General features: G+C 40.7%; 3 protein-coding genes across 6 annotated transcripts in view; 2 read left to right on the top strand and 1 right to left on the bottom strand.

Annotated features, from left to right (window-relative positions):
• Positions 1-4,240, bottom strand: part of apoltp (apolipoprotein lipid transfer particle homolog) — a 42,028-nt gene extending 37,788 nt beyond the window's left edge. For all 4 annotated transcript variants that reach the window (XM_088311532.1, XM_088311533.1, XM_088311534.1 and 1 more), the window contains exons 1-10: positions 4,129-4,240; positions 3,910-3,960; positions 3,597-3,763; positions 3,447-3,517; positions 3,106-3,268; positions 2,274-2,411; positions 1,492-1,669; positions 1,247-1,383; positions 948-1,051; positions 552-717 (exon numbers count right to left, since the gene is read on the bottom strand). In XM_088311532.1, the coding sequence (XP_088167658.1) occupies positions 552-717; positions 948-1,051; positions 1,247-1,383; positions 1,492-1,669; positions 2,274-2,411; positions 3,106-3,268; positions 3,447-3,517; positions 3,597-3,763; positions 3,910-3,960; positions 4,129-4,183 (1,230 nt within the window). In that variant the 5' untranslated portion in view covers positions 4,184-4,240. The remainder of the gene's footprint in view (positions 1-551; positions 718-947; positions 1,052-1,246; positions 1,384-1,491; positions 1,670-2,273; positions 2,412-3,105; positions 3,269-3,446; positions 3,518-3,596; positions 3,764-3,909; positions 3,961-4,128) is intronic.
• Positions 4,241-5,404: 1,164 nt separating this feature from the next.
• Positions 5,405-11,124, top strand: LOC148325793 (E3 SUMO-protein ligase ZBED1-like). Its single transcript, XM_088311214.1, has 3 exons — positions 5,405-6,333; positions 6,420-6,658; positions 8,584-11,124. The coding sequence occupies exons 1-3, from the start codon at positions 5,427-5,429 to the stop codon at positions 9,388-9,390; spliced, it is 1,953 nt and encodes a 650-aa protein (XP_088167340.1). The 5' UTR covers positions 5,405-5,426; the 3' UTR covers positions 9,391-11,124.
• Positions 11,125-12,576: 1,452 nt separating this feature from the next.
• On the top strand, positions 12,577-19,905 carry LOC148325792 (Krueppel-like factor 9). Its single transcript, XM_088311215.1, has 2 exons — positions 12,577-13,383; positions 16,412-19,905. The coding sequence occupies exons 1-2, from the start codon at positions 12,867-12,869 to the stop codon at positions 16,651-16,653; spliced, it is 759 nt and encodes a 252-aa protein (XP_088167341.1). The 5' UTR covers positions 12,577-12,866; the 3' UTR covers positions 16,654-19,905.
• The last annotated feature ends 866 nt before the right edge of the window (positions 19,906-20,771 follow it).

Genomic DNA, 20,771 nt, shown 5'->3' with positions numbered 1-20,771 from the left:
CTTCATAAATCAAATATCTCATAAAAAATTATATACATCCATACATTCATTATATGACGCTTTCTACATTTTTTAAGGCATAACATAAACATATATGAAATAAGTTTCTCGTTAGGATGAGAAAACATGTTTTTTTTTTTAAATGTCATTTTAGGGGATAAGTAGATGTAAACTACTGGTCTTTTTTTTTTTTTTTTTTTAATGTCAGTATCCAAATTGTCCCCCCTTTCTGGAATGACCCACGAATGAGCCCCTGTCTACAAAACTAGATCAATAAATACAGTTTTGGGTGAGTTTGGTGGAGCAGAACATAAGAGCCCTGACCCACCTCCATAAAATAACACACTGGATAAACTAAACCAGAGGTTCTGACAAATTCATCTGGATAAATGGACAAGCATTCCTCCAGACCAACAACGTTATTTCTGCAAAGTGGGAACTTGCTACATTCTCAGTTATTATACATTGTATATGTATTATATCACAATATTTGTATTTGTAGTTTATCTCAAGTGAAAACCCGAACCCATAATTCATGCAGACGTTCCTACATTGAGGGAGTGTATGATCTGTGGCGAAGGGTTAGGAATGAGGGCGATGGTGGTGAGGAAAGAATGAGCCTGTTCGTCGTCAAGTTCTTTCTCCTTCATTAGGCCAGTCAATAGCATGATGCAGTTTTCTGAGCCACAAGCAGGTAATGCATCCAACAGGGGCTGCCTGTCCCAACAGTGAATAGACATTAGATCAACATTTGCTATGTTTCTGGAATGTGAAGTTGACTTCAATGACGACAAGTTGAGTAAACACAAAAATGTACTTTGAGAGAAATTGAGAATTGGTGACGGATTGATTGCCATACAATGACTCATTAAGTATCCAGTGTTATTAAGAACCAGATTTGATATGATAAAACAAAGTCACTGCAACAGAATGTTGACGGCACTGACCAGTCATTGCGGCACTTGAAAGACGCTTCCTGCCAAAGTCTCTTGAGCTGCGGTAAGGTCAGCTCTCTAAGCTGAAAAGCCAACTGAAGAAACCAATGTGACACCTAGGAGTGTAAAGAAAAATAAAACCTCACTAGGTTAGCTATCATATGTCATCGTATACCTAATTTGATGTGTTTACTTTACGCAAATAAATCTAGGGAATTTCATCTTCTGAAATTTTACCACAAAAGCAGTACCTTGAATTTTTTGTGAGTAGTGATGAGGTTCAGCTGAAATCGGTTGCATTTTAAGCCTACCTCTTTTGGGCGTGATGTGATGCTACACAACATCCTGGTAGTTTGGCTGACTTGGTGAGGAGTGAAAATATTTCCAGGTCTTGCAACGCCTTCGTCCTCAAACTGCAAGTCACTTTTTGTCCCAAAACCTGAAGAATCTATCGGAGTAGTAACATACTACACATCACGTCAGTGTTATGTAATTTCCATTCTATGTGGTGCATGAAGTGAATTTCATCTGTTAGGGCTCCTTTACTATCGCTTACCTGCTTCTGCAAAGGTGCCCGACTGGGCTCTGAGCAACTGCAAAGTTGACTCAGTTTGCGTGTTCACCTGCCCTGCAGTCTCGGACCACGTTGCTATGGATACAGTTTCTGTACAGTTGACTTCTTCCATAACTGTAGAGCCATAGGCCTGTACACAGCGTAGTTCTGATTGCACTGCCTGACAATAAGGCAAGCGAGAACGGGGTTTAATAATCTTTAAGTATTAATCAAACACATTCATTCAAGCTATTTCTTGACTCAAACTGAACAACAAAGTTTCGGAGTCTTTCATTTACCTACGCTTCAGTTGAAGATATTGCCGATCTGTGGTCACTTGTAATAGGCTTTGTTAAATGAACTTGGGCCAAACTTTTATTTTTCGAGAATACTTGTGCTGTTCATCATACGTTTATTGAAAATACGTGTGAAACTTTATAAAGAAAGTAGAGTGATAATAATTGATTCGTTATTCAGCCTCCTCACATATCGGTCAAGCATCCCCCTAAATTCTCAAAAGAGAAAAAATCCTGGTGCCGCGCCTGTAAAAACACTTTATTTATTTATTTATTTATTTTTCTGTCTATTTATTTATTTGCTTGTTTGTTTGTTTGTTTATTTTTCCTGCCTATTTATTTATTTCCCTGTTTATTTATTTAGTTGTTTGTTTGTTTGTTTATTGATTTCCCCCGACTGTTTATTTATTTATTTATTTGTTTAATTGTTTATTTATTTTATTCATTCATTTTACAAAAAAAAAAAAAAAACATTGAAAATTAACTCACCGTGTCTCCTGTCAGAGCCACAGAATGAGTCCAGAAATGTGCCATCCTGGACTGTTGACACTGTTTTAGAGATCTGGTTTTCAACAGTAATCGTCCTCGCCTTTCATACAAGCTGGTGCACGTCCCATGCACATCCGTCTGAAACAGAAACATTTTACTAAAGTTAGATAAACATACTCTCAGCAAACACTTAATTAGGAACATGTTAACCTTATGTAATGAGGAGTTATAATAGACGTGATGTTATCTATGTAGGAACGATTTTTTTCTCCATGTCATTGTATGACTGAACGGATTTGAAATTGAAAATCATTCTTAATTGATAAGAACTGTTTTTTTCGGGGGTTTTTTTACAACAAATTAAATTGTTTATCCAGGTTATGGTGGGAGTCCAAAGCAACACTCAATTTATGTGCTCTGGTAGTAACATATAGGAGGCAAGGGGACAAAGGTTACTGAAGACTTCTTGAGACATCTTTAGACTAGTTTTGTTGTCATGAACTGGAGAAAGTTATTTGACATCCACTCCCCCCTAAATGGAGGCTTCATGGAGTTTCCACATTTCAGTCATCTGCATGAAAATGGAATGAAATATTACATTTTCTGATGATGCTGCCTTGCAGGGGCACGCAAAGGCAGAAATGCACTAGATACCAGAATTGACCCCTGGGGGACACCATAAGACACAGGGGTAACAGATGAAGAGTACTGGCCTAAGGCTACTCAAAAAGATCTTTGGTGGGGGGAGGAATGCATCTACAATACCCACTGTTCAAGATGATCCACTAGTGTGTCCACAGTAGCACTAAAATCAAGCCCGATCAGATCTCACCTCAGTTTCAGAATGTTTTGATTTTGTGTTGGAGGTCTGCAGCATGCTCAAGAATGCCCTTTTAATGTTCAACGTCCACACCTGCTCCCCCTCCTGGATACATAAGGTAAAGACCTTCCCCCCTTGCAGAGAGAACTTCAGGGGTGTTCTCTCCAGCGACTCCCTGGGAAACAAAAACAGCAGCTGAGTTCAATGAGATACAAAAACACAGACGAGTGCGGCGAGAATCAGATGTCATGATCTAGCTCAAAGATTTATGAGCACAAATAAAGGACTGTATCACACGCATTGAGCACATCAACTGATGAAAGGATGCAAATGCATGGATATTTTGAGATTACCTCAATTTTTTTAACCGAGGCACGGAGTGTTCCTTCTGAGGGGAAAGTAGCTTTATCTGTGGATTTCTTATCTGTGACACAATCCCCACATTGTAGGTAATCAACAATCACAGAATTTTCTTTATCTTACAGCAACAGGCAGAAACTGACCTGCATCATTTGATGACACTCGGAAATGGCAACAATATCAACCACACAGTCCAGTACCAGTCCATTTCTGCCGGCATTCGAACCGTGCAGGGATGTGGTGATTTTTGTTTTATACCTGTAAGTATATCTCACCCCTTTCTGATATGACATGTCAGAGGTAGGAAATGCTGAGGGCATTAAAATAAAAACATGATTGATTAGATTTGAAGGGAAATCTTTGTTTCTTGTTCTTGTTCAAATAAATTCAGATGCATCTTTTTCCAGCAAAATCATTGAAATATAATGTACACAAACTCCCACAAACATTTCTCACCTGGACAACTTGAATCACATAGATTAGACTTCGACTGGAGGCAATCAGTTACTGCAAAGAAAGAGAAGGCACATCTTACACGTTGATAAAACTCAGAAACCTCACTCAAAGAAAGCATGGTTTGCTTCCACACTCCGGGGTCACATTACCGCTCTTGCCTAATCTTCCGAGGTCAACTCACACACTCAGTAAAAACAATAGGCAAACAATGAAACTCACCCCCAAGGAGACAAATAAATGCAACATGCAGACAGTAAAACCAGGGCATAGCCATTGCTGCCCCAAGTCACGGCAGGTCCTTCTGCCTTAGAGGCTCCACATGAAAGTGAGATGAAAACGAAGCACTGTTCCCAACCACTGAAAGACCACACTTGTATGAGGGTCTCCACAGTAACCCACACTGCTCACAGCAACCAATCAGGAAATGCCTTCCACGCTGGAGCTACAAACACAATCTGGACCAATCACTTCTCACAAAACTGACACCTAAGAGTAGCTGAACATATGGCACATTAGCAGAAAGCAAGAAAGTAGCGCAAAATGCAAAAGTGTAATATTCCAATATACAGAAATACCTTGAGATATAAATGACCCAAATTACAAGGTTTGAGCTGTTGTTTCGATGATTTTTTTTTTTTCGATGTGAGAGCAAAAAAATTGAGATACGAGGAGCACGGTTTGGTGATAGTGAACTCAACTCACTGCTTCAAAACAAGCTGCAGTTTGACATAGAGAATAAAGCTTCATGAAAGAGGCTTCAATCTGTTGGGAATACATAAATAAAGAAATACAAATACAACAAAGAGATATATATATATATATTGTGTATTTAAAACAACCATGCAATTTTGACTTAGAGTCTGCTAGCTTAATGCTAACAAATAATGGGAAATGCCATAGAAGCGCTAATGAATAGCATCTTCATGACAATGTTTGAATGCTTTAAGCAACTGGTATTTAAACACCAACGGTGCAGCAACACACAAATTATATAACAACAACTCACAGGCATATATTCTTTATCCTCTGCGAAACACAACTGAAACAACACAGGATACTCAGTCACTTATTAGTAATCGAATAAAACTCATCTTTGTTTGTTTACATGACAGCATTATACTGCTACCCAGTGGCTAAGTTTTGCATAGTGGAGGAGCCGCAATAAATACTCATGCTGGAAAAAAATTATATTCTATTTTAATATTCTATTATTTATGACTATTATATTATTCAGAAGGTGTAATATTGCTGAGTGGTATTTTTCTGATAGATTAAAAAAACACCTTACATGCTTACCTAAGCTTTACTGTGTATTGCCAAGCGTAAAATATTACGCTTTATCATATCAGTATTTTGCTCTGTTTCTACAGTGACGTAGTATGAATGAACACTCATCAATGAAATTATTTAGTTTGAATGAATAATGTGACTGCCGCAACCCTACTACTTTACGGCAGCCTTTTTACGTCATCCGCAAAAACTCATTTGTGGCACTGAGATGCATAGATACAAACGACATGGCGGCCCCTGGCAGCTATGCAATGTTCGAAGTCAAAAGAGAGCCCAAAGAGGAGACAGACGACTTGGAAGAGTTAGTGCCGAAAAGAGGCTGTCGTAGTTCCATGGTTTGGCTTTGGTTTGGATTTAAAGCATCTGACATCGAGCAGAAAACTGTCATCTGCAAAACATGCCGCCGTCAAATCGCTACCAGCGACTCGAACACGTCGAATCTCTTCTACCACTTAAAAACGCGACATGAAGAACTGTACATTGAGAGTGTGAAGTTGCGAGAAAACATAAACGGCACACCACAACCACAAAGTAACGGGACGAAAAAAACAGACCTGAGGGTTCGAAAAGAATCGTTGAGCAAATGTATCCCGTATGAAGAGCAGTCTCGCAGACACCGCGAAATTACAGATGCTATCTGTGATTTCATCGTAACTGAAGACACGGCCTCGGCATACACTGTCGAGAAGAAGGGCTTCCGAGCATTGATCAAAACACTTGACCCCAGATATAACATGCCAGATCGGAAACACTTCAGTGACGTCCAGCTGCCACGCATGTATGAAGAATGCCGTGCAAAGGTGACTGAAGAACTTCAAAACGTGGAATATTACGCCTTGACAACTGATCTGTGGACGTGTGGAGTCTCACAGTCGTATATGAGCCTAACGGTGCATTTTATCAACAATGACTGGATCCTCAGTAGCCGATGCTTACAAACGATTTACTTCCCTGAAGACCACACGGAGGTGATGATGGCCACCATCCTCAGAGAGGTACTTGAATCCTGGAAGCTGCGTGAGCATATGCTCATCTGTCTTACCACAGATAGTGCAACTAATAGTAATACTCCACTGCATCTGAACGACTGCAACAGACTACAGTGCTTTGGGCACCATTTGCAGCTGGCTGTAGGTGAGAGGAGCATTGTCTTAGTTGTACTTTGGCCAAATGTGTTAAACAAACAAAAGTTTACACTTTCCTCTATTTCCCTGTAACAGAGAACAGCCTGAAAACAGAATCTGCTCAAACCCAAGCGGATGTGAAACGTGCAGTTGAGATGTGCAAGCAAGTGACGGGCACCATCTCCAATTCATTCAAGAGAAGGCGGGACCTGGCCAAGACTCAAGTGGACCTGGACCTGCCAATTCACCAGCTCAAGAGTGAGAACCCCACAAGATGGGGCTCCAGACAACAGATGATCAGCAGGTTCATCGAGCAGGAGAAAGCTGTTCGACAGGTATGCTTGTAACGGTTTTCAGTGGAACACTTACGTTGCCTCTGTGTGTATGCTTTCTTTGAACATAACAGAAAAAAATCAATGATATTTAAATAAAGAGGGAAAAAAGAGGCTATAAATATGGAATTTGGCACAGTTTACATGTTCAAAAGGAGGAGGAGGAAGTAAACAAATAAATCTCATCCTGGTTACCGGGTAAATTGTAGACATTCAAATAGACTTTCAGTTAAGTCCTACTTAGTCCGACTTGAATAATTCCCCCTCATATTACCATCATTTATGACGCCACAGCTGGAGAAAATAATACATGCAAACACACTTACTGAGTGAGTGATAGACGACCTAGCTTTTCTTAAAAGGTCTGTCTTGAAAATGGCCTCACAAGTGTATCTGCAATTAAATCCACACTTTTCCCTCCTTCGGCCATTGTGGTTTAAAAAAGCAAGAATATATTTTAGAGTTTCAAATGGTTGCTAGTTACGACTTTCTGCCCCTTCACGGCTGAGTATCTTATCACAAGACGCATTCGTCACCTTCAAAATAAGGCCAGCGAACAGGCCTTACTGTCATCAACTTGTGATCTGATTGGCTATTGCGACTGGCTATCAACTTTTGAAAGCTCGATGACTTTGACAGAACTGATGCCCGCACGATTGTATCTGAAGGCCTCGGACGAATAGTGTGTGCTTATAAAATCTGCCTGGCAACACGAGCTAACTGAATTATGATTGGATAAAAACTAACCTAAAAATTCAACACTAGGATATTTTATGCCATCAACGTGAAGAATATTATCATGATTTCTTGATTATGTTAGGCCAGCAGAGAAGGCCTTGACCGCCCACCACTGATACCTTTTAGGTAGTCAAAGCGCTTTAACACAATCTTCTCATTCACCTACTGATGACGCAGCTTCAGGAGCAGCTGGGGGTTAAGTGTCTTGCTCAATGACATGTTGACATTGTCACAAGGTATCACGATCGAACACACCACCTTGCAGTTGGGAGACGACCACTCTACCACCTGATCCATGGCGCCCCTTTATTTTGATACAAAAATAGATTAATATATTCAGTTTGAAAAATGTGTTGAAATATTGGGCACATATATAGACATGTACAATGCTTTTTCTTTTATGAATATAATGTTGTCAGGCTCCCGCCAAACCCCGCTATGTCCAAATCTGGTCAATTTCCTATTTTTTTGCAGTAATTAATGAACATTGGTCAGTCTTCATTTGCGGATAATTTATTTATTTTTTTTGTATCTACAACTGACAACAGCAAGAACATATAAACATAATGTCGCTGTCGAGCGGGAACCCTCATATGTCCCCGTATTGCCATATCTTTTCCTATCGTCAGTCGCTGTGTGGTCTGTTATAGTTGCTGTTAATGTTATTGAGTATTGTTTTGATTATTTTATCGTTTAATCAATGAATTAAAAATAAAAACAAAACTTAATAGCCATCCCTTAATTCAAAAAAGGCATTACCGTATTTTCCGGACTATATCCCGCTACTTTTTTCCTGGATTTTAAACCGTGCGGCTTTTCTGTGGATTTTTCTTTCTCCGGTAGTGCGCTCTGTAGTTCAGAAAATACGCTAAATACATTTTTATTATTTTTTTTTCTCTTGGGTCTGTTCTGATTTAATTAGCAAAGTTGTTGCCGTGTTAAAAGGCACTGTTTTAACAATCTGTTCATGTACCTTTATGTGCATTCACAGTACAAAATTGTTCTGTACATGCAGTAAACAACTTTTTTTCAACATAGAAAACTGCGGCTTATAGCCTGGTGCAGCTTGTACATGTTTTTTTGTTTGTTTTTTTCTCCCAAAAAGAGTTGCTGCGGCTTATATACATTTCAAGTTTATAGCGTACAAGCATAAAGCATCGCTGTGAATAACATTTGAATCAATTTTCCAGGTCCTCTGCGAAGACAGTAAAGTAAGGCATCAAGTCCCAACAAGGCAAGACATGTATATTCTGGAGTCCATGAACAAGGCATTGAGCCCTCTCATGGAATTTACAGATGCCTTTCCTGGGCAGGAGTATGTTAGCGTGTCGTACGTTAAACCGGTACTACACCTCTTCAAGCAGCAAATTCTCCAGCCTCAGGATGACGACTCCCCACTCACTAGAACCATTAAAGAGAGAATCCTGAATTACCTCCATGACAAATATGCTGACGACGCCACCGAAAAGCTGCTTGACATGGCAACGCTCCTGGATCCACGATTTAAAACAGCATACATTAAGGAAGAGAGAATCAACCTCATGAGGACAAGAGCTGCTGCAGAAATCGAGCTTCTGGTGGCTGGAGGTGAAACAACTGCACCAGTCGTCTCCGTTCCAACACCATCCGCAGATGAATCTGACCTGCCGACAGCCAAGAAAGCCAAGAAGAGTTTGTCCAGCTACTTCAAGAAAGCAGCAGCCCCCAATTGCCAAGGCACGTCAAAGCCAAGCAGAGCATCCATTGACGTGGAGCTCACCATGTACCTGCAGACAGCTGACCTAGATCTTGAGGAAGATCCTCGCATATGGTGGAGGCAGCACGAGGTCTACTTTCCGTTAGTGGCAAAGCTTGCCAAAAAATATCTGTGCATCCCTGCGACTAGTTTCCCATCTGAGCAGATCTTCGGTGCTAGCGGGAACACGGTAACATGGAAGAGATCATGTCTCAAGCCTGACAGGGTTGACCAGCTTGTCTTCCTCTCTGTCAACCTGTGAAACTCATGAAACCAAAGAAGCAAGAAGTTATTTTAAGAGGTTTCATTTTTATGTGAAACTAAAAAAAAATTAAATAGTTCCTGTCCCCTCCAAAAGCAACAGAACGGCAAGGTCAGTTCCTTTGTGTTTGAACTGAAGACGTTTGGGTTTTAGATCAAAAGTTCAGAATTCCAGCTTTAATGTCATGGTTTTTTCATCAAAATGTTTTAAACAACTCAGGAGAGAGCACCTTATGTTGGAACCTAACCACGTGTTAAGTAAACATGAGGACCAGAAAGCATTCTGTGTCTAAAAACAAACGATTGTGAAGCTGAGAGAAGAGGGGAAATTCATCAGAGATTTTGCACACACATTGGGCATTACTAATGCAACAATTTGGAATATCCTGAAAAGGAAAAAACTACTGGTGTGCTGAGCAACAGACATAACCTGAACTGTAAAAAAAAAAAGACCGTCAGTGACATCACTGCCAAACGTCACAGGAGGGGTAAAGGTATCACAATCCACAATTTGAAAAAGCAATACACAGGCCATACCACAAGATGCGAACCACTCATCAGAAAAACAAAGTTTTATTGACCGATGAGAGCAAGATAAACCTCTTCCAAAGTGATGGAAACGCCGAGTTTGGAGCAAGAATCTGCTTACGCTCCACAACGCACGAGCTCATCTGTGAAGCATGGTGGAGATCATGTCATGACTTACGCTTGGATGGCCACATCTGAAACGGACTCACTAGTCTTTATTGATGATGTAACTCAGGATGATCGCTGCAGAAGGAAGTCTGCAAAACCATTTTGTCTGTCAATATACAGAAAAATGCATCCGAAATAACTGGGAGGAGCTTCATTATGCAACATGACAATGACTCAAAACACTGCCAGTCCAACAAAATTGGACGGACGGTCTTTGTTTGACCAAGTCAATCACCAGACCTTAACCCAATAGAGCAAGCATTTCACCTACTGAAAAGAGACAGAAGGGAGAGGCTGCAGTAAAGGCCTGGACCGCATTTCAAATGAACAAAGCAACTGTCTGATGAAGTTAATGAGTCGCAGGCTTTTCTGAGTTATTGCAAGTAAAGGTTATACCACCAAATATGAAATGTTATTCTAATTGAATTTAATATTTTGTGTTCCAACAATTAAAAAGTGGGTTGCTCCAAACAAAAGGTGCTCTGTCCTGAGTTGTTTAGCACATCTCGATGTAACTACCATGAAGGAAAAGCTGGAATTCTGAACTTTAGTGTGATGTTCTTATTTTGCTCTGAAATCTAAAGATCTTCGATACATAACCGCGAAAAACAAACAAACAAACAACGGAATTGAATTTGTCATTTGAATACTTTTGGAGCAAACTGCACATTCTTTTCACTTGACTGCATTCCTTGAAAAGTGGTTTTACTACCAGATATTTATAATGTTTATGCGATTATATGTTCACCTTTTATTCATGTTGTTCTGTTTTCTATACAAGATGTGTTTATGAGTAAATAGAGAAAAAAAATGAGAGAGGGAAACATTCTATATTAGGATATTTATTGCTATCTGGAAATGAAATTTCCTATATCGGGAGATACAATTTGTTCATGTTGCACAGTACTTGCACCTTCTTTTTTGTTCAGTTTTTTTATTATAAATGTTTGAATGTCAGTAGTTTGTCTTGTACTCTGAAGAACCACAGCTATTTTGTTTAAATGTATTGAACCAAAAAAATTAAATCATTGTCATGGTCCTTCTTTCATAAAGTTACAGTTACTAGAGTGTATGTTAAAAACAGAAGTAGACTTGGCGCAATCATCTGTGACCACCTAAAATGTCAGCATTTCAACCTAGAACAATTGCATTTGGATTTTAAGATTACAAGAGGCTGTTGTAGTTTGTGTTTGAAAAATGTAATGCTCAGTGGACCAAAACTAGCAGGTCAACCACAGCACATTCTCTATGTCGCTATAGAAAGGTTTTTGTGCATTTAAAAGGAGAATTACAAATAATCCGCACTGAAGCTAAAGATGAAAGTTGGCAGATTTCTAATTGTTTTAGAATAATAAAACAGATGTCAGCATTGCCGATGAATGTGGATGAATACACCTGGCGAAGTTCGCTATAATCAAATAAAATCCAATTTTCCTTAGTTAAAAAAATATCGTAAAGTGATATTGGGTCAGATTGTTATTCACACATTTCTTTACAGTATCATTTTGTCTATTCAACTCAATGACTGAGCTAATGTAATTGCAGAAGTGTGCGCACCCTTTTAGCCCCAGTTTTAAGAGTTCGTGCTCACGGCTGTGTTTGGAATGAACCAACAAGGTTAATTATGGTAAACGGTAGGCAGCACAGACCTGCCAACATTTAAAGTGCCTGATTAAACTCAAAGTTCTGATGTTCTAAAAAGCTTTTATTTGCTTTTAAATTTTATCTCTCTATAGCTCTTTGTTTTTGTGTGTCAAGAAATCACGGTTTTTGAACAGGGCTATTTAGACTTTTAGTATCTACTGTAAATTTTTAAGAGAGAAATGTTTCTTTACTTAAGTACATCGATACTTCTCCTTTAACCAGACTGTTTTACACAAATAAGTACTTCTACATAAGTACAGGTTTTGAGTACTGATGTTTTTTTGCAACAACTCCGCATTTAATCAGTCCAATACAATTTGGTACTGACGCATAAGAAAACAGAGCCTCGTGTCTAGTGTCTCCGTTTTGGACTTGAAAAATGCAAACAATGGATGACTGGAAGCCATGTACATTTTTAACTTGGGCAAAAAAAGTCCCAATCATTCCACACGCCTTTCATCCTCCACTCCTCCCACCATCCTTTTACCCGAAGCTCGAGCTTGCCAGCCTTCCACGATGCACCCGCCAGGCCGCCACGGGTCCACGCCCGTGCTGCAACGTCAGGCAGTCTGTCGTTAAAGATGCATTCAAGCTCAAGGGAGAAAATCGGATGTAGTAACACTACAACAACTCGAATAGTGGGGCAACTATTCGATCGTCTTGTGGGCTATTTTCTAAATCAATCGAATGTTTGGGTTTTAAATTTCTAAATATATAGAACATACGTACATTAAAAAGACGTGAACGCGTTGTTTTACCCAAATATACGCGCACGTAGAAGTTAGCATATTTTCGAACGATGGACCTTGAACGCACCCGTGGTCCGGATCAGGGGGCGTAGGTTTACCACCGGCTCACTCAGACACAATGAACCGTCCGTCGGTGGGGCACACGCATGTTGGCTCGGCGGAACAGGCACAATTTTAACCCACTTTTAGTCCCCATTGTACACTTCTTTGATGTACTTGACTATTACGGAACCGCTGGAGCTCTTTATGGGGTTTACAAGTGCGGCTACGTCGAGTTTGGTGAAAACGAGGTCGGGAGTCGACTACAGTAGTTAGCCCCTCCTGTTTGCTGGACCCCCCGCCACCCACCTCGTTCATTTCTGCTAGTTTTTGGACCCCAAGACGAACAATGTCGGTCACCGCGTCCTCTGACTACTTCGCCGCCGAGTGTTTGGTTTCTATATCGAGTGGTCCCGTTTTGCACAGACCCACCCCAGTGGCCCTCGCCGCCAGCCAGCCGAGCTCCACCGCGGGCCTGCTCCCCGGAGAGCACGACGGCTCAAGCGAGGACCGCGAAGTGCGGGAGACCCTGAGGTTGGAGGGGGCCAACATGATGACCGTGGCCGGTATCCTCACCGACCTCCACGGCAAGTTCCGGCCCATGTCGGCCTACTCCGAGAGCAGCAACTCATCGTGCGGTGGGGAGAGCGGTTACACCACGTTGTCGGACCCCACCACCCCTACCATGACCCCCTCCGCTACCCCGGTGCCCGGACAGCAAACGCCGAGGGGGGGAGCGGGAGGAGGAGGCGGCGGCGTTGGGCCCCCTCGTTCCCCCGTGAAGAGGCACCACTGCACTTTTGACGGATGCGACAGAGTTTACGGGAAATCATCCCACTTGAAGGCACATATCCGGACCCACACAGGTACGAAACCTCAGCGATTGAGGTCACATGCTCTGGCGCATGGTTGACGCCTTTAGCTCAATTTCTCCCTTTTACCTAACTCCCGTGAAGGCAACATCGAAAACATTTAATATACAGTATAACTTTTTTCCCCATACAGTGATGTGTTTCCTTCCGCTTAGTGAGAACTTTGCTTCTCATAATGGCAGTTTTTAATCGAATCTGGCGCTCAACCTGTTGTCGAACAAAAGCCACACGAGGGGGAGAAAGAGGGGGAAAAAGCTACCCCCTTAGCGACGCCGACAAAGAAGTAAACTAACAAAAGAACTGGGCTGGACGTTAAAACCGGTGACGAACCTCTTCCCCGACTCGATTTGCATATGAAGTGAACGTAAGGCGAAACCTACTCGATGTCGTTGCCAGACACTGTCTCTCCTGTTGATGGCAGCACACTCCATACAGTGATCATCTTTTATCTGAAATAAAAAAAAAAGTCCGACACCATTGAACGTCTTTTCAGTCGTGCGACGTTTAAAGACTCCGGATATCCACAATTTACATTACACCCGAAGGTTAAATCGATTTAATGTGTAAATGTGTTCTGTTATGTTGAGCGCACTTGTCAGTCAAATGTAATCCTCCTCTTCCCCCGCGTGGGCTACCCACACGCACACACCCAAATACTCGAGTCCCAAGTTTCATGCGACGTTTAATGTGCTCCGGATTTAAAATATTTACGTTGCACCTTCTTGTGAAGTCATTGTAATAAACGTAAGCCGCCCAATGTGTTGAAGACTCTACAGTCTTCTTTCCCGTGAGCAAATAATGGGGTGATGGTGCTTGTGAGCAGGCGCTACGGGATTAAGGACAGGAAATGGCTCAAAGAAAACTGCGACGGAAACGCCCACAAAGTGGTCTGCACAACAACGTGGTCTGGCTTTGTGATCTTGAAAATGGCTCCGCGCATCCTCCTCCCTTATCCTACACGACTCGCAGAGGCCTGTAGTTGATTTACACGAGCAGTGTTTTAGCAAAAAATAATCTTGCTCTTTAGTGCCTTTTCTCATGTTTTTAACTGGGCAACTAACTAAATTTGCTTTAACAGACACAATACATGGGAGTAATTCACATTGTGAGTCAGTGACGCAAAATCGTTGCTCAAATTCGTTAGTTATGCAATAAAGATTGCATTCCTAAATATGGGTGTGCCCAAAAAAATAATTTTACCAAACTAAACAAATTCCACCTCCCTACCATAGCTTTGGGCAATTTTGAAGCGCTGCTATTATAATGACGTAACTAATATTCCTGCACGGGTGCAGCATTTCAACCTTGCAATGGTGGATTAATATTACATTTACCACATTTTTTGCCACTGAGTACGTTTCTATCAATCAATACATTTAGATTGACATCAGGAAAATGAATGCAGTATACTGTACATATTTCTGCGGAATAGACAATAAGCCCTGCTGCAAATAGCGAAATTTTGCGTGTAATTGACGCCCACTCTAAAAGCTTTGGAAATACCAACAGATGTCACCAGATGGAGGCAAAGCACCAGCCTTGTGTCAGAGAAGCTCCTTCCCACACGTTGTTCCTGAAAGTGGTATCTCACTGAGCAGCTTGTGTTTGAACTCATAGCTAAAGTTTTTTTTTTTAGGGGGGGCGGGCACGGTTCATTCAAGGTTGCAAAGACATTCACCAGACTATCACAAACAGTGTTAATGGTCGAAAACTTTTGTGCTTGAAGCCATCAAATTTTTAACATGTTCAAAATGTCTTTGAAGCAGGAAAAATTGTTTGCTACCGTTAAAACTGTTTGCGAACGTCTTGGCAACATTTTGCAAACTTGAACAAATCAACATTCAATATGAGTGCAAACGTTTTCTGCTCAGTGAAATATGGGCTTTAGCACTTAGATTCGGGAAGGCAGTGCTCAGATAATACTTTCATATATGACAGGGCTTTTACCTTTGGAAAAAAAACCTACCATACCTTGTTTAGGTAACTTAGACCAAAGTGCCTGTCATTGTAAAAATGCAGTGGTCATTTATGACAGCACTTCGATCACAAATCTTTCCCCATTCAAATTCAAACATCTAACATGATTTTTAATAGGAAAAACACCAATCTACAACAGTGCACTTCATTAGAACATTTTTATACAGTAATTAAATAGAAGCTAAATGTAAAACAATAGAAAGTGTTTATGTACTGTATGGCAATATATCAATGGCTTTAATTCAACGGGCCTACTTCTGTTGTGTGTGCCTTTGTCACTGGAGTGCAGTACCATACGGACATACTGTTGATTAGTTTTGTTTAATTATAAAGATAATATAATTGTGAGTAGAATAGATTTGATGGTGTAACTCGAAGAAGACATTTGTTGTTTTCCCCGAGCTTAAATAATTTATTTCTTATTACACTGTTTGTGTTCAAATAGCCGTTGCTTAAAAGGTTATAACTACCATGACATAGATGCGAGTGTCGTTAGCTCGTCTATGGCGTATTGCATTGTGTATTAACATTCAGTTAGCGGTCTTTTGTAATACAAAGTTAACATGGTTTGGCCAAATCGACCATGTAGTTGGATTTGTTGTATTTAGCTTCACAGAAGAATCGTTCACTAATTTTTTTCGACTCACCAATCTGTCCCCCAACCGATATCACGTAAAGACCAACGCCCTGGGGCTCAACAATATGCAGAGTGGCTAAAAATTAACCAATTAACAGCCATCTGATAAAGTGAGCTAAAACCCAGTAACTCAACTCCCTCCTTCTCTGACTCCCACATCACTCACCAGGCAAGGCCCGACCGTCGTCTCAAAGTTACATATAATGTGGAATGTGTGGATGGTGATCCCAAGTGGACAACAATAATACCTGCACCCTGCATGTACATTTAGTTGTTTAATAAAGCAAAGTTAATTTGTAGCGGATTAATCAGTGGGATAATCAGTTGAATAATCTGCATTTTGTAGCCGTCAACATACCAAGCTGTGCTGTAAAGTTTAATTATTGGTGTGGTTTTCCTGTTTTTTAGGTGAGAGGCCATTCCCATGCTCCTGGCCAGACTGCGAAAAGAAGTTCGCCCGCTCCGACGAGCTGGCCCGCCACACCCGCACACACACGGGAGAGAAACGCTTCCAGTGCCCGTTGTGCGACAAGCGCTTCATGCGCAGCGACCATCTGATCAAGCACGCCCGGCGTCACCCCGACTTCCAGCCTGCCATGTTGGGGCGCAACAAGGGCCTGTGCTCTCCCAGCCTGACTGTCCACCATTAGATGGTTCAGGTTTCTCGGGGGTTTGTTTGGGGCAGGAGCACGAGTGGGCGTTAACCAGCTACAATTAGTTTCATTGAGGAAAAATGTAAGCTTGCTATGTTGTGCTTAAGAGGTGCACGTAGAAAAATCGACACAGGGCTGGATGTGAGGGTCAAGTAGCATTAGCTGCACATCTCGCACAGAAGAGTCATGTGACCACTTTCCACCTGCAACATAAAAAGGCTCATTGGCTGGTACTGAAATGGGACCAGTTCCAAATCCTTGAAGTTCAGATTTTGTTGTGCTTTTCGATTCCACTTCTAAGATTCCTGAAATTTGTTGGCTCTATTGCAGTTCGTTTTTAAATCGCCACATAGGAGAAACGGTGCTTTAAAATAAGGCAGAACAGCTTGTTTTCAAAAGGTGACAAACGGGAAAGAAATACAGTCAGATGTGAGGCTAAACTATTAATTTGTCATGTAAGACTTTTTGTAGGTCTAATTTGGGACATAATAGGTCTGCTGCGAAGATCACACCAGCAGATGAAGATATTATATCTTGAGTGTATACTTTTAGTGAGAGAAAAAAATGCAAGATACTTTGTCATTTCAGACAGACCTTCATGGTATGGTAAGATTTACATAAAATAAATGATTTTTGCTTCCAAACCAAATTTGGGTTTCTTTTCTCAGGCAGGCTCTGGTGAAAGATGGAATCGAAAAAGTAAATTTCAATTGACAAAAGAAAATAAATCAACCCGACCCTAAAGTCATGTTTGACTTTCACACTCTGCAGGGATTTTTTTTCTTCTTCGTTTTCTGTCGAAATCTGCACATCACAGCAACACGACAGCCAAATCTCCTCTGTCATCTTGTGGTTATTTTGTAAATTGTTGCCATACTCTACAGTAGCATTTCTTTACTGTGAGTAGCACAATAATATTGTGATGTTAGTTTAGCACAGCAACAACTAGAAGATAATTTCTATTCTTAGCTCTGCCAATTCCACATTTTTCCAAGTTTTAGTGGTGATACATTCTTTTTGTTTTTTGTCTTTTTAAAATTGCATTTAAAGCATCATCAAAGTTATTTCCTATTCTATAAAATGTACCCATAGATCAAATATTAATTTGGCCATGAAGTGGCTCAAGCTTCACTGTAGAAGAGCTGTTTGCACGCCATCCTTTAGCACCCTGGAAACGCTGACACATAATACGCAGTAGTATTATGTCTAATAATGATGCAAATGTATATAAGCTTTAAGCTTTTAATGTAGAAAAAAAATATAATGCAGCTAGCAGCAGAAGTAATACATGTGATGTAGTCCTTATATTCGGGGTCACAGTATGGGCTTGATCGGAAGGCTTTGCCTGTGCGTGTTGGTTTGTACGCGTGTGTGCTTTTGTTATGTTTCTCATTTAGATCATTTTTTTTAATCCTTCTTATTTACTTGTAACAGACAGTATGCAGAATAGCTTTCAGGATAACAGGTTTTCCCTCACACAGCAGCCTTATATAGAAGACTCCTGCCGTGTGGCATTCATGTGGTACTGCTGAGCTAAATAGATGGACTGTGTGAGGAAAAAGAACGGGTACAAAATTTGATTTCACTTTTCTGTTTGTAAAAACACGTTTATAGCGTTGTATGAGACTTGGAAGGAGAAGAGCGGTGATGTTGAGAGCGCATACCAAATATCCTGGTGAAAGGCCTGTTCTCCCAATATATGTCAGTTGATTTTGGTGACGCTTGGGGCCCACACACTTTTGTTTGGTCCCAAAACCTTAGAAAAGAAAGTCTGGATATGCATGGCATGCTCACACACCATATTGGAACCTCGCTAAAGTGGTGGAGCTTACAGCAGTTTGGTTAAATATATGTGTAGTTCTGTTGATCCTGTTGAATTAATATCTGATGAATGTAGGCAACAGGCGTCACCTCTCGCAGTTTTTCTAGAAACTGTTCATCCACACGTCTCGTTTCGGGATGAGGAACTGCCTAAAAGCCACGCAACAAAAATCCATTTACAAAAGGCCAAAAACTCACCAAAGCTACCGTACGCCTTTACATTAATCATAGCGGTACTGGAGACACTGGTCAACACCGTTAAATGGCAAAGCAGTGCGATCAGTCCAAAGAGTGTCCAGACGTTCTTTTCTTGGTTTTGTGTTGTCCAGACAAACCCGCACTAACACAAGAAAAACACTACTCGCCTGTTGTCGTCTTCCGCTTCATATGGAACTCCAATCCAATGGGGCAGTGTAATTCCGACTCCTATCTTCTTCTGTTTGACCCACTGGAGTGTTAAAATGTCAACTCAGAAAAGTTAAAGACGCTACCAGCAGTGCCAACAGTAACGCAAACAAGGCCCTGACAATGTCGCTAATCTAAAGTTGGATGGTACCAGAACGGAGCGTGTCGCAGGGCATAATGAAACGAAGCAAACCTCAGTTTTCCCCACACTGTTATTCCAGCATGGACCTATTCCTTTAGCCTCAACACCTCTTCAGGAGACTCTGAAAGCCTTAAACTACGTTCAAACTAATTTGCACCATGTTTACAGTTTGATCATTGTATACACTATGTCTTCTTTTTGGGATCTTAACACATACTCCTTATGCAATGTGGCACTTTGGTCTTACAGGTGTACAGTTATTGGCTTGAAGAAAAAAAAAAAACGTTTCAGGGCGGTGTTATTATGCGTCTTCAAGCAAACACTGTGTAACTTCTTAAAATATGTTGTTGGGTTGTCAAACTGCCTTCGGTCATAAGTGCAAAAGGCTAACCGTGTTTTGGTTTCTCAGAATTGTGTTCTCACTGTTTAAACTTTAGAGGCATATGTCTTTTCTTTCTTTTTCAACGACCACTAGTGCATCTTTATATACGGTTCAATGTCAACATGAAGTGCCTTTAGTGTCCTTATCAGAATTACTCGGTCGTCATGTAAATGTAGCAGACTCATGATAATTCGGTTCTAAGTGGCCCCACTTTAGCAAGTATGCCCGACCACTGAGAATGATTTATTGGACATGCTTCATTTGTTTGCATGCATATTGTCATTCTTCACTGGAAGGTTAAAGTTGTAAAGTAAATATTTACACTTGTGTTTTGGACTATTTCATCTTATGTCTGTAGTTGGATGTTAAGCTTAACGTGTCCAACCTGTCAAGAGTCAGTTGAAAATGAATTTATGTTATTAAGTGACGGTCTGCCATGCGCTTATTAAATGACACCATTAGTCATCCTCTCTCCGGCCCCCTGCCCCCCCCAAAAAATCCACTCTGCCGGCAAGCTTGCGTATTTTTCTGTTTGTCTGCGCTCAGATTTTTATGATAAAATGTGCACGTCGCAAAGGTACTTTATGTTGATGTTGACTCGTACACTCTCACTGTTCATACCAATGACAACTGCTTTCATTGGTGTTTTCAAATGTGTTCCGCTTTTTTTGTCTTCACACCTGTTGATCAGTTTTTGGTTACTGCTGGCAGTGACTTTGGACACACGGACAGTTTTTCACATGGATACACAAAACTACCTGTTTTCCCGCTTCTCAATGGATGTACTTCAATTTCCTGTTCCTCACACATACACAAGTGTCCTCACAAAGACTCTCCAAGTTTTAAAGCTATCATATTGCAATAAGAACATACCTCACAGTTTTTCTTCTCTTTTATTCTTTCTGCAAAATCCATCCAACTTGTCTCTGTCACCGCAAAATCCTATTGCACCATCACAGTTCTCGCACAATCCTCATCGAACCTCTGTTGTTGACATGTAGCGTTAAATGACACGGCTGCATGAATTTTGCTCCAAAACAGTTATTGAAATGGAAAGCAAAAAAAAATTTAAAAATACTGGTAATCTGTCACTTCACTGCAGATATTAATTGTGAAAGAGCTCAGTCCAAATTGTTCATATCATTGAATGTGCTTTGTTGGACGCATTATCCACTTTGGATTTCCTTTTTATGTGCTGCCTCTCTGAGGAATTTCAAAACAAAAAAGATAATTTGTCTTTCCGCCACAGTAATTGAGATATGCACATTGTACAGGAATTTCTTTTTTTTTAATTGATGCATTTTTTTTACATTAATGTATTTTTTTTTAATTAATAACAAAATCCCCTTGTGAAAGCTTTAGTTA

The sequence above is a fragment of the Idiotropiscis lumnitzeri genome, chromosome 12 (assembly GCF_059441095.1).
Source record: "Idiotropiscis lumnitzeri isolate Australia: NSW breed Sydney's pygmy pipehorse chromosome 12, RoL_Ilum_1.0, whole genome shotgun sequence".
Classification (NCBI taxonomy): Eukaryota; Metazoa; Chordata; class Actinopteri; order Syngnathiformes; family Syngnathidae; genus Idiotropiscis; species Idiotropiscis lumnitzeri.
The sequence above is the reverse complement of the archived record's forward strand: the minus strand, read 5'-3'. Positions and strand labels throughout refer to the sequence as shown.

Excerpts from the sequence above, each read along its gene's own strand:
- LOC148325793 (XM_088311214.1), top strand. The coding sequence starts at position 5,427 with ATGGCGGCCCCTGGCAGCTATGCAATGTTCGAAGTCAAAAGAGAGCCC. Across the intron at positions 6,334-6,419 it reads CCATTTGCAGCTGGCTGTAG|AGAACAGCCTGAAAACAGAA; the intron begins GTGAGAGGAGCA and ends TCCCTGTAACAG. Across the intron at positions 6,659-8,583 it reads AGGAGAAAGCTGTTCGACAG|GTCCTCTGCGAAGACAGTAA; the intron begins GTATGCTTGTAA and ends TCAATTTTCCAG.
- LOC148325792 (XM_088311215.1), top strand. The coding sequence starts at position 12,867 with ATGTCGGTCACCGCGTCCTCTGACTACTTCGCCGCCGAGTGTTTGGTT. Across the intron at positions 13,384-16,411 it reads ACATATCCGGACCCACACAG|GTGAGAGGCCATTCCCATGC; the intron begins GTACGAAACCTC and ends CCTGTTTTTTAG.